Consider the following 15,461-nt stretch of genomic DNA (forward strand, 5'->3'; position numbering starts at 1 on the left):
CACACTGAGATCATTTGACATAATCCTGTACATCCATTAACATCTAACTCAGATGGTGTTTTGATAGTGTTGTTTAAAGGAAGTTCGACATTTTGGGAAATATGTTTATCTGCTTTCCTACTCAAAGTTAGAATAGAAGATTGATACCACTCTCGTTTGTAATGAAAATTAATCTATAGTCAGGAGAACGTTAGCTTGGTGCAACGGCTGGAAACAGCTTAGCTGTCTGAAGGTAACAAAATCCAAGAAATAGTTAAAGCACATAACCTACCTTAAAACTAAAACTTGACATTTGTTATACCTAAGTTTTGTATGGATTTAATAAACAAGACATAACCGTTGGAGTACCATTTTGAAGCCTCGAGTTTGGCATTAAGGTTTTCGCCATGGCGGTTTGTCAGAGCCAGCGGAGGTGCAAGCTAGCTGCACGGTTTTGACTCGTCCGTAGCAAGAAACAATGGCAGCTCGCCTGGTTACACACAATCTCGTATTACAGATTACACTAAAATATATTTGTGAAACAATTTTAGGTGGGAAATAGTCATTAGAAAACTGTTTATTGAGCTAATAAATCAAGTGAGAAATGATGTAACTTTCCATTAGAGTGAATGGTATCAGTGTCCAATGGAGCTTCCCCCTGCTCTATTGGCTTTACATAGAATACAGGTTTAAGCCATTATATATATAGTCAATGGTACCAATCCTCTCATCTAATGCTCAGCAAGAAAGACAATAAGGGTATTTTGCAAAATGTCAAAGCATAGGCGACCTGCAGCTCTGGAGCCGCATGTGGCTCTTGTATAGCCCCTCTCCAGTGGCTATAAAAGAAAAAAAACATTAAAAAAAGAATTAAGTAAACTTAATGAGAGTAGTATCAATCAAGTGTGAACCTATCGTGACGTCACCCATAGGTTTGTGGAGTACCAGTTTGAAGCCTGAGGTTAGCTATGGATTACAAATCCAAAAAAGAAGAAATCAAAAGTGCATGGACAGATCTGTTTGCTTTCACCACCAATGTTGCCGGTTTATATGGAGCCATTACTGTAGCAAAACTACTGTGTAACTGTATCTCAATCCGTATGTGCATAATCAGATTTGTAAATGTGTAAAAGAATCTGTAAATATGTATTGAGATTTGTAAATGTGTAGACAAATCTGCAGCCTCCCATGAGACAATATGTATGTCTGCACTTACAGATTTGTCTACACATTTACAAATCTCAATACATTACAGTACAGATTAGTCGATTTTTTTACACATTTTCACACCTGATTACATGGATCCATGACTTACTTGTATGCTTCATCTGTGGTTAGAAATTGCATTTTAAGGCTCAAATGTATGTTTTTCCTTTTCCTCTTTTTCGATAGTACAGGTTGCTGAACAAACTCTAGTGGAGTTCATGTACTTGTCCACTGTTCACTTAACATAATAATGTCTCTTAAATCTTCAAAAGGATGGATGGGATGGAGCAGAGTGACTTGAGGACATCTGAGGAGATCCGATCCGAGTCGCAGTATCAGTTGAAGGTGTGGAAAGGATTCTTGATCTGTATTCCTTATGCTGCCAGTATCGGAGGCACCGCCACGCTGACAGGCACCGCGCCCAACCTCATCCTGATTGGACAGCTGAAAAGGTGACATTTTATCTGTGCTGCATTTAAACAGTGAAAACTTGGCATCATAGAAACAATCATTTTCCAGTAGTTTGACAACAGTGTCTTTGCTTTACAGCTACTTTCCAGACTGCGACCTCATCAATTTTGGATCTTGGTTTGCATTCGCTTTCCCTCTCATGCTTATCTTCCTGTTTTTGGGTTGGCTTTGGATCGCGTTCCTCTACGGGGGATTGAATACACGGTAATGTGGACTGATATTCTTACATTGCACCCTGTAAATTCAATAAAGGCAAAATGTCATGATGGTTTTATTTTCATATGAGGGAAAACACCATTACCATTCTTATTTCACTTTCCTAATATGAAGTAGTGCTCTCTTTCATCCTCCTTTTCTTGAAATGTGTCATACAGTGTGTTTTTATTTTATGCAGATTGTGCTTCAAGAAACACGACCAAAGAGCCCGGGCTGAGGTCAGAGCACAGGCACTGATAGAGGACGATTACAGAAAACTAGGGCCCATAAAGTGAGGACTCGTGTATGTCTTCAGATCTCATGCAGTACAGGTTGAATGAGTACATTTTTTATCACAGAGCCTTCTACTGACTTTTACTCTTCATGCTCAATTTCAGTTTTGCAGAGGGAGCGATTTCTTTCTTTTTTATACTGTTTGCCGTTCTCCTGTTCACAAGAGATCCCAAATTTGTCACCGGGTGGTCTGTGTTCTTCAAAAAAGGGTGAGAATGGCACACTTGATGAAAAGTACTTTGCTTGTTTGAAAATGGTCACAGAATTTATATATTGCAACCCCTTTCAATTATCAATCTCTGTTAATTATTTCCTCCTATTGTTGCTCTGCAGGTATGTCTCAGACGCAGTCACCGGTGTGATCATTGTGTCCATATTGTTCTTCTTCCCCTCGCAGAAACCCTCTCTGAGCTGGTGGTTGGACCCTCAAGGTCAGTGAGCTCTTAAACAAAACACCTATTAAGGGTTCGAACTTGACATATTTCAGTTATGACTCATATTTAATCTATTATTTTAAATGACTGTGATAATATAATTTAGGTTAGGGTGTAAATAATGTGTGCAGATATAAGAGATAAAAATGGAAGCAACCAGTTAGCAGCTTGTGGGGTTGCATCAGGACCGAAGGCGGTAGTTAATGTTGATGACTAAATATTTGTGAAGGATTCAAAGACACTCAGTCTGTGCCTGTAGAAACAGCTATTGCAAAAAGCTGAAAATAAGCTGAGGAATGTTAATGTAGATTAGAGAGTCTGAATTAATTTCCTGTCTGGAGCTAAAACTACAGTTTCTCTGTTTCTGTGATTAGAATAATCCCTCAAAACTATGTTGTCACACTTTGGGGCTTTTGTTTGTGAGTGTGTGTGTGTGTTTGTGTAAGAGTGTAAGCATGTGCACAAACTGGACGCACGTGTTTCTGTGTTTTTGTGTGTGTGTGTGTGTGTGTGATTGTGTATATTATGTTCAGCTGGTCAAATAAACCACTGCATGCGAGCAAAAAAAAGAAAAGGCCCACAAAAAAGCAAATAATGGGCTTCATTCGTCCCTCTTGTTGTAGGTCAGACTTTAGAATAGAGGAGAATAAAACTATTGTCTAACAGAGTGGAAAATTGTCCATTGTGTCTCACCAAAACTTAAATTAAAATCAGCACAAACATATGTAGGATTAAATATAAACATACAAATAAAATACAAGAACGCTGAAAACATTAAAATATAACACTCCAAATGTGTGGTTAAGTTTTTAGTTTAAAAGGCTAATTCACTAAAGTACTTCTTAAACACATTTTTAGTTGCACCCTATAGTGCCTCTGAGTTACTTTTAGATTTTTGAGTTCTCACTCATATTTCTATTATTCTGTCGAATGTTTTGAAAATGAGACATACCATTTATTAAATTACTGTTGAGCTGTGAAATGCACCTACTGTATGTGCAGGAAGAAAACAAGACACTGTTTATAGTAAAGTGCAGCTTAAAACTACCAATTCAGAGGCTTGAAATCTCATACTGTACTGTAGGAAACACTGTAATAACTAAAACATGACATATACTGAATATTTTATGATCACAGCTTCATATTAAATCATATTTTATTACATATAATATCAGAATGTTAAATAGAAGGTCTTTATTGAGTGTTTCCTTCCATATTTTTCCCCAGCTTCAAATACTCCATACATTCCTCTCTTATCATGGAAGAAAGCCCAGGACTCTGTTCCCTGGAATATCATTCTGCTCCTCGGAGGCGGCTTTGCTATGGCTAAAGCTTGTGAGGTAAACATGTTGTTCTTATGTTCTCTTGTGTTTCTTTAGGCCATAATGACTTGAAACAAGTGGAAACAGCTACTCTGGCTCTGTAACTCCCATATTATATCATATTTGTTTATTCCCTACAAAAACAGAACTATAGAACAAAAAGCTGTGGTTTTACAAGGAATTATGTGCTGGACTATTTCTTGGTCTGGGTGCAGTGACTTCCTGGAGTCACTGCACCCGGGCCAAGAAACTGTGACCTCCAACCGCAGCTAACATAACGTGTTCATTTGTGAACTTTAAAGCTGATGCTCGGTGGATTTTTATACCACTGGACAGAGTCAGGCTAGCCGTTTCCCCCTGCTAAGCTAACAAGCTGCTGGCTGTAGTTGTTACATTTAAAGTAGTAGTATTTAATATACTACTGTACTGTGTCAATCTTCTCTCTTTACTCTAGGCAACAAAGTAAATAAGTGTCCCAAAAAGTCAAGCTATTCCTTTAAGATTTTGTTGTTTTGTTTCATCTCAGATTTCCGAAGTTTACATGTCATAATGGTCATGTAATGAATGTATCCTCCTCTCTCCTGTCGACTATGTGACTGGTCTGCTGCTCTGTTTGGTTCTGCTTTGATTTATTATGTTGTGATTTGATCTTTGACCCCTTAACCCCGATCTTGTGGCGTTTGGCAGGAGTCTGGACTCGCCTCCTGGATCGGAGGCCACCTCCACCCTTTGGCCGAGGTTCCTCCCGCTGCAGCTGTGATGTTGATCACTGCTTTTCTGGCCTGCTTCACAGAGTTCGCCAGCAACACTGCCACAATTATCATATTTTTACCCGTCATTGCTGAACTGGTAAGATTGGTAAACTTAAAGATATTCAGTATAGAGCGTTAGACTCTTTTTATCTGTGTGTTCCTGTTATTGAAATGGCTAAGACCTGTACTATAGGACTTAAAGTGTTTCACAAAGAGGTTCAAAGTCCTGTGAAGTTAGGCAGGAACGTTCCTGTTTCCACTGAGTTGAATATTACAAACTCCTGCTTATTGAAATGCAGGACAGACAATATAGCTGTAATGAACTTTGAAAGCCTTGTAGTACAAGTAAGGCTTCATATGAGCACACAGTGTAACTCACTGATGAAGATGACAGAGAGGAAGACAAACTCAGTTACAAAGACAAAGCAGTAGAAACTCATAAACTGGACGGGAGACAGGGTTTGTTTCTGACCTCGTCCTTTGTGTTAGTCAAGGGCTTAGTAGGCTTGTTAAACTCTTGCGATAGATGTTCTTATGTCTGTAGCCTGTTGGACATTAACTGCTGTTGTTAGTAATCATTGTCTGGGGCACTTGTACTTTGCAGTGGTCCCTATACTGCATAGTACGCACTAAAATAATTGTTTACAGGATGTATAGGAGGTTTAGTTTTGTCCTGAGTTCTCATTTATATTAAAAACTTACTGAACATTCAGAATTTAACTTAAAGGATCAGTTCACCAATAATACAAAAGAAATCAAACATATTTTCTCACTTGCCTTTTGTGATATGTAGCCTTTCTCATACTTTTGACTTCCTTCTGGAAAGATATGCTGCTTTTAATTGATCTAAATGTAATTTTTAAATAGGGTTAAGGCATACATCTCAGGAATGTCGTAAACCTGGACAAATTAGACCAAATCATCCTGCATGGCTCCATAGCTCTAGATGTAAATGGAAAAAATGTTTATGTAATTTGGTTGCACTGACAATTGAATTGCCCCTTCCAAAGCAAACCAGACAATGTGTCTCTAGGTACAGACTGAAATATCTCAACAGCCATTGAATGGGTTGCCATTAAATAATACATTCATTCAACCCCAGAGGAGGAAGTCTGTAGCAAGGAGTTCCTAAACTGCACGTCCGTGTAAATAAAAAGCTAGCTTAATGCTAAGAAAACAGCACTGAAAGTGGATTAAAAACAGCAGAAGAATTAGGATTAGGGTTATGTTGTGTTTAGAGTTCAGGTTGTGCTGAATTATATGTATTTATTTGCCATGAAGTTTGGTAATGAAATTCATGTGCCCCTCAGGAAGAACTATAATAATATAAGTAATAACTCATTTAGACCATCTGGTGAGACTTTGAATCAGTCGAGTTCCTATTGTTACCAAATTCCTGCAAAACTAATGATCCGCCTCTACTGTACTTTGTGTTAGTAGCAAATGTTAGCATGCTAACACACTGAACTAGGATGTTAAACATTACACCTGCTCAATGTCACCAGTTTAGCATTGTCACTGTGAGCATGTTGTTATGCAGACATTAGCATTTAGCTCAAAGCACAGGCTAAGAAGAAGAGACACACAGCACCGTTAGCAAACCAACAAACAAATCTTATGAAATTCTTTACATCCTTATCTAAAAATGTGCTGTTCTTTGTTTTGTCTTTGTCTCTGTAGGCTATCCATGTCTCAGTGAACCCTCTTTACTTCATGATACCCGCAACAGTAGGATGTTCATATGCCTTCATGCTACCAGTGTCGACACCACCCAACTCCATCGCCTTTGCGTCAGGACACCTAATGGTCAAAGACATGGTAAGACACCCACATCAGCAATTAAATATATTGTTACCCTTCTTCACAAACGCTCATGTTTCCTGCCCCTTGTTTTCTCAGGTGAAAACCGGTATTGTCATGAACATCCTGGGTGTCCTCTCAGTCTCTCTGGCCATGAACACATGGGGCGTTGCCATGTTTGACTTGAACACGTATCCAGAATGGGCTCACCCCATCAACAACTCTGCTGTTCTTACCGATGTGCACTTCTCATCTGTCCAGTCGCTCAATGCTACGCTCTGATCACTCACCAAATCTCAGCATGAGCAGTAAACAGGGACAAAAGTCTGGTAGACGTATACTCATTAAAATGTCAGAACGCTCTGGGAGCTTCCGCTGTTACCTGTGAATTTAATACGTTTATTATATTCAAGTGTCTTTGTAGGCTGTCAAGAGTCAAGATTTCATGCTGTGAATGTAAGTTTTGGCAGGCTCTCACGTTTTAAGTTAAAAACAAGCTTCATTATTTTACTCTCTGCCTTTTTAAAACTGGACAGAAGAGACATTTAACCTCAACAACAGCTGTGAAGAGTTTGCAGAGTGTGCTGTTCGTATTTGATGCTACTAGGCTGACATCTGCTGGAAGAATGAGAGAGACCTCTGTGAACAATTCTTTTAAATTATATATTTTTGGTTCAAATCACAAAAGAGATCATGTTATGTGTTTATGTATTATATATACGGTGCATGTGTAGTTGCCAAAGCCATAGCACAAATATTTTAAATCTATCTTTTCTACATTAGACTGTGAATCCCTACTAATGAATGTGTACATTTTGTTACAGAGTGATTTAAATATTTAAAACAAGTGCTGTTTTAAATAAATTTAGTTCATATTGTGTTAATTTAGTTGCATGTAGTCTCTGTATTTTTGTAATGAGTGAACATAGCAGGTTTATTGCTAAGATAAAGACCTTGTTATCAGAATATTTGCAACTGCTTAACTGTGTAAACGTTTAGCTTTTAATAGAAACCAACAACAGAATGTAAACCTCAGTCCTCAGGTTTTAATTAACTGTCGCTAATGCTGCAGGTTTCACACATATTTAAAACATTTTGGCCTCCGCACACTCTCACACAGAGAGCCGGAGAGCACACAGTTGTAAATGCCTTACAATGTTTGTTTGGTGTAGTAAACTGTCTGAAGTCACGAGGCCTGACAACAATGGTTAACTTGTGCAAGACTGTGGTGGTTACTGAGTGACAGCAGGGTCAGTGCGAAAGGTCCCATGGTGTTTAAATGCAAAACTATAAAATACTTAACAAAAAAAAAAACCACAGACCAGGACAGGATGTACCCGTCTGTCTGCACGACACAAACAACTTTTGACAACACAGATTTCAACCAAAGCTAATTTATGTCTTTGCTTTTTGAGGATTTTAAGATTAATATTCAGTTAATAATAAATGTAATTGATGTTTGTTTTTATTGATCATAACTGGAAATACTTTTACATTAAATCCCATTTCTTTCAAGTGACACAAGATTTCTTATTTTAAACACCTCTGCATCACTGTACATGACTAATACAGATACTGTTTGTGTGGGTGTGTGTTTGTGGAGAGTGTGTAAGAAATATATAGCGCCCCGTGAGGCTCTAACAGTGTCTCATCTGCCCTCACTAAAGGTTGAAGACAGTATAATGATGATAATATAAGATTTCTAAAGGCCAATGTTATTGTATAATGCCGTAGTACAGTAACAAGCAAATCCACAAAAGCACGGAGTAACTGTCACATTAAAATAGCGTGCATGAGTCAGCAGTTTTATATTGGTGTGACAAACTGGAGGAAAGTACAGACAACGGGAAACAATTTAATAATGAGCCTGAATTCAGCCAAACCGTCAAAATACTCGCCCCCCCCTTTCAGCAGATGAATGTAAAAAAGTCCTCTAGTGTCGAGCTATACAGAGGGGTGGTATACAGGGGTGGATCTAAAGGGGAACCAAGCTGCCGCCCCGCTTTGGTGTCAAATATAACACATTAATTTGTATAAATTAAAAAAATAACAAGTAAAAAAATGAAAATTAACACGTATGATTTAATGATCTGTTATTTATTTAGTTATTTTAGACTAAATTAGTGGTTCCCAAAATCTTTCCTTTTTTTTATCATTGCCTAAACTGACGACCCCAGACTGACATGTTTTATGGAGTTTTTGTAAAACATTTATAGAATTCTCTGTGTGTATTATGTTTTTTTTAAATCATTTTCAACAATTATACATATTTAATAGGCGCCTTTTTTTGACAAATTCAGTGTTCTATTGTCATTGTTATATCAGCTCTTTGGAACGAGGTTGATTATTAGAGAGTGAAGGCTCTGTGAATTTTAGTTTGTGTTCACGTCTTTGAAGATTATGTCTTAAACAATAATCTCAATCTTATTTAGCTTTCTCCACAGAATTGAACAGAGAAATAGCCATATTGTGTAATTTTTAACACTTTTTTGATGTGTGATCACACTGGTGCCAACAACACAGTGAGTGAAACAGATACCTACAAATTATATTCAATTTCTAAATCTTATAAACTGCACTCATGTCAGTGTGACCAGTGTCACACTGTATGTGGGATTGCATCATGTCTCTCCATATGATATTGTGTCACGTATGGTTAATAGTCTTTTCATTTCCCTCGAGGGAACTAATAGGCGACCCACAAACACTAACATGACAGTGACTGTTCAGAGAAGTTCCTCCTTTTAACTTCCATCCTTCATCACTTCGCAGTCCTGTTTTTCCTTAAACTCAAATTTTCATAGACAGAATGAAGTCCATCACAGAGACCGTTATTACCCCTCTCAGGTAAGAACTGTTTAATTATTGTTATCTATCTATCTATGCTATCTTATCTATCTATCTATCTATCTAGTTAATTTGATCTTCTTCTGAGTTTTTAATTTTGTGTAGTTAAGGAAATCATTTGACATCAAAATGGTTGATTTGTTTTCTTGATGAGAGTTTTTACGGGGAGTTACAAGCTATATAACTGTATCTTCACACAAGGTAATAGTGGGATACTGTGCTCATTTGCTGACTTGCCAAGAGTTGGAAGAGAAGATACATACCACACTCATGTTCATGTGATTTGAAGCTGAAGCCAGCAGCAAGTTAGGTTAGGTAACCCTCCATCAAACCACTTCTGTACGGATTAAACAAGATATAAAAGAGAGCTTCAGAGGCGTTGGTAGGTGTATTTTTCTGTACTGTTTCCCCTTGATTTCAGTCTTTATGCTAAGTTAAGCTTCACATTTAACTGACATTTATGAAAAAAAGTTTTAATTGATTTTGTAACATAAAATCGCTATAGTGCTAAATAATGCAACAATGTGCAAAAATATATTCTCATAGATGCTTGATCAGCCCACCACTCCCTCCCTCCATTCACCATCTGCCCCTCACACCGCAAACACATCCCTCCCGTCCACCTACTGACCCCTTCGTCCACTAATTTACACCTATTCAAAGACAGAGGAATTTGCTAGTTTACAGTTGGAAGAGGGGAATGAAACAATCATATATAGCACACACGTGAATATAAAAGGAGTACTATGTTGAGGTCTCCAGAAAGGTTATAAAACCACCCCAATTCTTCTTAAATTCACCAGGCTTACATTTCTTTGCAAGAAAGCAGATAAGAGAATTCTCCAAACTGTCAAACAATTGTGTTTTTTTTTCTCCTCAGGAACAGAACAGGATCTTGCAGACAGGCTCTAAAATCTGTCCTGCTTTATCTCTGGGATGTTTACTCTGCACCTGCACCTGCTGGCAGACACGTCCTGACTCTACTGTCTCTCTGTATCACACTCGCCATTATCACTGGCGGCCTGCTTCATCACTGGCTGTCAAACACTCTGAAATACAACCATGAAGCGTCCATTCAGACCACCTGCATCTACAGTGTGGCCATGTTCCTGGTCTCCTTCCTGTGTCACCCGCTGCGCTGCGTGCTCACCATGACTCTGCCCACCGTCTGCACCAAACAGGGACGTAAACTCCTCATCTCGGCCTCTGTCATGATTTTAGTTTTGAACGTCGTCCCTAATATCACCGTGAACGTTGGGGTGGTCGCACGCATCTTGAAGTGCACCGCTGAGGGTTTTACCAAGACTTTACTGAACTCATCTGAACCGTTGAACAAAGCAAAGCGAGACCTTGTTGAGGAAGCCATCAAAGTGAAAAGGGAAGACTTGAGCATCGTCACCAACTTGAGGAAGTTAGATCATTTCACACATGTTAATGTGTCAGAAGTCAAAAGCAGGTTTACTAAGATGATTGGGCAGATAGAGGTCAACTTCTCACATGCCAGGAACCTGATAAAAGAATACAAACTGCTGTCAAACCGGATCCTTGCTGCCATTTTTGTTGCTTTACTAATATTTGAATCTGCACGCTACTTAAAATCTTATCTGACATCAGTTCAATTTGATAATGGTTACATCTCCAAAGAGCTCCTGGATAAAGCGACTCCTGCTGGCAACAAAAAGACAGCTAAAAATAAAAAGTATCTGACGAGATACAAAATAACAAGTGATGAATGTACCTCTTGCTTCATAGCACTGGTTGTGGTAACATTATATTTCATTGCAATAACGTTAATAGTAGCTTTGGATCATGTTGTGTATCATATAGTTCAGGTAATTGTGCCGTGGTTACTGGATTTTCCACCGACATCTGCCAGCATAAATGTGAATTATAAGGTAAGACAGCAACTGTTGCACCACTGCAGTCCCTTTTTATTGTACCTGCAGTATTTGCCTCCTCACTTTTATAGCTTTCATGTATTTGCTCTTTTTTCTCGATCTCCTGATAGGTCCACTGGTTCCCCCCTGCTTTTTGTATCATCCCACAATCCTGTGTCACGCGGGAGCTCACAAACTTCCACAGGGAATACAAGTGGACCTTTAACCCCGAGCCATCGCTCTGTGATGTGTCAACTTCAGCTCCGAACCAAGGAGTCAGGCTCCTGCTGGGTTGTCTCTGGCTGATGAGCTACTCTCTGGTGTTCCTCGAGGTTTACGCCAGACGGCTGCGCAGGAAAATCTCTGCATCCTTTTTTAGAGAGCAGCAGGAGAGGAGAATGGATTACCTGATGAAGAAAATACAAGTGAAGCTGAATAAAAAAGAGCAAAAAGAGACAGTTTCTGTTGAGGTTGCCCATGGCTGAACTTTCACTGCACAATGCAATGCTTGTCTAATTCTTCTGACAATGTTTTTAGCCATGCTGGGAGTGTGGCTACGGATGGCAACAACTATCAGATGGATTACCATGACATTTTAGATAATCATTTCTCCAGACAATGAAGCCTACTGACTTTGATAATCCTCTGATTTTTCCTCTAGCGCCCCTACAAGGTTCCCATTTAGGTTCTTAGTGAAATATCTCAACAACTATCGGATTTATTGCCCTGAAATCTGGTTCTGACATTCAAGGTGCCAAGATGATGAATCCTCATGACTTTGGTGAAACCCTGACTGGTCATGTAGCGCCACCAGCAGCTCAAAGTTTTTACTTATAGAGTGAAATCTCAACATCTGCTTGACTTTGGTGATCCCATCCCATTTTCCTCTAGCGCCAAGTAAGTTTAGTTGCATGTTTCAACAAATAATGGATGCCATCAAATTTGGCACAAACATTTATGTTCCCCTCAGGATGTATGAACTTTGGTGATACCTTAGCTTTTAACCTAGTGACGTCAGGTCAAAACAATTATGCGATACTACCTGGAAAAGTAATAACATTTCCATCAGTTTTCAGTTGTGGCCAATATCAGATTCCAGTGTGACCAATAACAAATATGTCACATGCAGCACTGAAGTCAGCGTTTACTGTTTCATTTATAAGTTTATGTGCAGTTAAAGACATTAAATGTGTGAGCAGGTGATAACGAGGATGATGCCAAATGTTGAATTATGGCTTTTTGTGGAGCAATGACTGCTACTCCTGTACAGAGGTGTGCATGCAGATGTGCGTAGTCAAAGCCAAGATTGGTGGGATTGTGACATGAATGGCTTCACAGAAACAGAAACCTTCCACTGACTACCTCCATCGCAGCTGTCTTTCATATTCACAGACTCCCACCAGCACCAGAATTGTGGTGAATGGGAATCCACAGTGACTCACTCTGAGATTGCATTGCAAAAAAATCAAACCTGTATCTGGTTTAGGACCCCATATTAAAGTGAAAAGATCAGATTTCCTGTGATTTGTGCTGAAAAACAGACATATGAGCAAAAAGCAAATCAGATTTTGGCCACTTTTGCCTGCAGTGTGAACGTAGCAGGGTTCACACTGCACACCTCATCATCACATTAATCAGGGTCTCATGCTTGGAGTTTTTCTGTTTTTAGCGAGAATGGTAATGTGAAGATAGAACATCCTTGATATGAGTCACGCAACAACCACCTTTTCCCCTGCTACGACCACTCAACAGCATCCTCTTAGTCGCTCACTCTTAAACCTAATGTGGTTTTTATAGATGTACCACCACATCTGCTTAATTTGCATCCACCTTGTTTGTTTGACAGGAACACGCCTGGTAACAGTTTTTTTTTTCCACATAAAGGTCACAGACCACGTATTTTAGTGTATATTTTTCGGTACTGTGTGTGTACAGTGTTGTATTTCCTCTCGTGTGGACGAGTACAAACCTGTGTGCTATTTCTTGTTTTTTTTAACCACTCAGCCCCACTAGATGCCACTATGGTGCTTTGGACAGATGAGGACAGAGAATAATACCCCTACTCTTCTGTCAGGAAATGAACAGCAGTCGATTGGATCTTACAATTTTTTGAATATTTTATTGGCCTAGATAACTGTTATAGATTAAATGAATCTTTTTCATGCGTACATTCTTAATAATTCGCCAAGCCTAGTTTTAAATCAGTGTGCCCTTCCCAAAAAAAAAAAAAAAAAAAAAAAAATCACTTACAGTTCAGTACGCTCCTGCTTAAAACTCCCATGAGGCTTTGGGAGTTTATTTTAAGACATCATCCTAGAATAATAATAGCATACATCTTTATTATCTATTTTTAATCCTGACATTTTGTCCGCCTCATGATGACTCAAAATTCAGCATCCTGTGTAAAGATGATACACTGTTGTTTGTCCAGAAATTATGTATTAAAGTGATTCTCTCCTGCTTAGCTATATGGATTTTTGTAATCAGCGTGTTGCTTACTGTGTGTGTGACAGCTCTGTCTGGGCTCGTTCTCGTTAGAAATATAGCAAAGTGAAAGATAGATTTTTGTTAAAAATGTAAATAATTATGTACCTCTTAACATCCAGTTTCCAATTTTCTTTCTCTTTTAGTAGCTTTAGGGTTGGAAAAATCTCATATTCTACACTAGACAGTATAATAACTTATATATTCTGCATTGAAGCTAACAAGCTTTAATGTTTACATTGAGTGAAATATTAGAATTCATTTAATATTGAAGTTCAATGAATATTTTCAGATTTTTTTAACTAGACCTCACGGTCAAGATCTGATGGTGGGTTTGCCATGACGTTTTGTACAAATGTTCCCAGAGGATGAATCCTACTGATTTGACGATCGCCTGACTTAGTGTAGTTAAATTTCTTCACAGCTATTAGATAGATTACCAGGAAATTTGGTTCAGACATTCATGGCAAGGAGGAATTGTATTAACTTTGGTGATCCTCCTACTTTTCTTCTATCATCATAGCATTTCCTTTAGCTTCAGCTTTGTGTTTGACAGCTCTGTCTGGACTCGTTCTTGTTAAAATGCAGTGAACTGAGAGATTGATTATTGTTGAAATATAAATAAAAATGTACCTCTTAACATCCAGTTTTCCGTTTTCTTTCTGTTTTAGAAGCTTTAAGGTTGGAAAACCCCATTTATTCTACACTAGACAGTATCATATATTCTGTATAAGCTTGTTCAAACTCTGCATATGATGTTTACACTGAGTGAAATATTAAAACTCACAACTCAAATGGAAATACGATTTCAGTCTGGCATGTTTGGTACCTTTCGAAACCTTCCAATCTGCACTAGAACGTAAAATAAATGTGGGTTTCAACAAATTTTGGATGAACAGCATAAGAACAACTGGCACACCAACAGGCAGGAAGCAGTCACTAAATATAATATTTGTTCAAACACAGTATAGGACAGGCTTCTTAGCATGCAGCAGTTCAGTCCATCAATTACCTGGACAAAAAACGGCTCTGCAGGATTTCTTTTTCTTCTGTGAAGCTGTTATCTGTTCATTAGAGGAAGCCTGGTGGATTGAACGTTCTGCGACTGAAAACTATTCTTCTATGAAAATTTAAGCATCTGTCATGCATTAGCATTCATACTGACAGTCAACTCCACAGGCAGAGGTTTAAAGAGCTTTCCAAGCTCTAAGTGGTTTGTTAGAATCTGTTTTAATACCTTTGAGAAACATATTTTACCTAATGTTTTCAGCCATTGGAAGCAGGTTTTTTATCAGTATCAGCATTTACCACACACAGTCCTTAAATGCCACAGGAATAGCAAGAAAAAATATTATTATGTTTGTTAATGTTTGTCCTTCAAAAAGCATTAAAATTGTTAAATTTTGCACTCCTGAATCTGTGCAAAACCAGTGAATCCGAAGATGTTAATTTGCCCTTTCACACAAGATGAAGAGTTCACTAAATTATGTCTGCTAGTGGCAAAAAAAGGTCTGCTTGGTAATTAGTGCCATTTCGTTTCAATGGCCAATCACTGCAGAGGCTGATGCGTTGAATTGCAGGCTACCTCCTCTGTTCTTTGAGTAATTACAGGGTTTATGGATACAGCGATAGCCATAGTTGACCTGACATTCTGAGCTTGGATGGGGAGGTGGAATTGATTTTTAAGTTGGTGGCTGTGCAAGGCAGTGTGTTGCAGTGTGGATATAATGGTGTGTGATGTGAAAGAGAGGGAGGGGTGCACTGGGGGAAAAAAGGGAGGGAGAGCAAGAGAGAGAGAGA

The 15,461-nt window shown here is 38.5% G+C and overlaps 2 protein-coding genes across 2 annotated transcripts in view; both read left to right on the forward strand.

The window, feature by feature from the left end:
• The window catches only part of slc13a3 (solute carrier family 13 member 3), a gene marked incomplete in the record, with an annotated part of 11,663 nt that extends 3,923 nt beyond the window's left edge, over positions 1–7,740 (forward strand). The window contains 9 exon segments of the mRNA XM_035655992.1: positions 1,458–1,637; positions 1,735–1,860; positions 2,051–2,143; positions 2,250–2,354; positions 2,479–2,576; positions 3,807–3,919; positions 4,589–4,750; positions 6,334–6,471; positions 6,553–7,740. Of these exon segments, the coding sequence (XP_035511885.1) occupies positions 1,458–1,637; positions 1,735–1,860; positions 2,051–2,143; positions 2,250–2,354; positions 2,479–2,576; positions 3,807–3,919; positions 4,589–4,750; positions 6,334–6,471; positions 6,553–6,735 (1,198 nt within the window).
• Positions 7,741–9,262: 1,522 nt separating this feature from the next.
• Positions 9,263–11,662, forward strand: ocstamp (osteoclast stimulatory transmembrane protein). Its single transcript, XM_035655985.1, has 3 exons — positions 9,263–9,300; positions 10,181–11,195; positions 11,309–11,662. The coding sequence occupies exons 1-3, from the start codon at positions 9,263–9,265 to the stop codon at positions 11,660–11,662; spliced, it is 1,407 nt and encodes a 468-aa protein (XP_035511878.1).
• The last annotated feature ends 3,799 nt before the right edge of the window (positions 11,663–15,461 follow it).

Source organism: Morone saxatilis, unplaced genomic scaffold (genome assembly GCF_004916995.1).
Source record: "Morone saxatilis isolate NCDOM2014 unplaced genomic scaffold, NCSU_SB_2.0 Contig15, whole genome shotgun sequence".
NCBI classification, from domain to species: Eukaryota; Metazoa; Chordata; class Actinopteri; family Moronidae; genus Morone; species Morone saxatilis.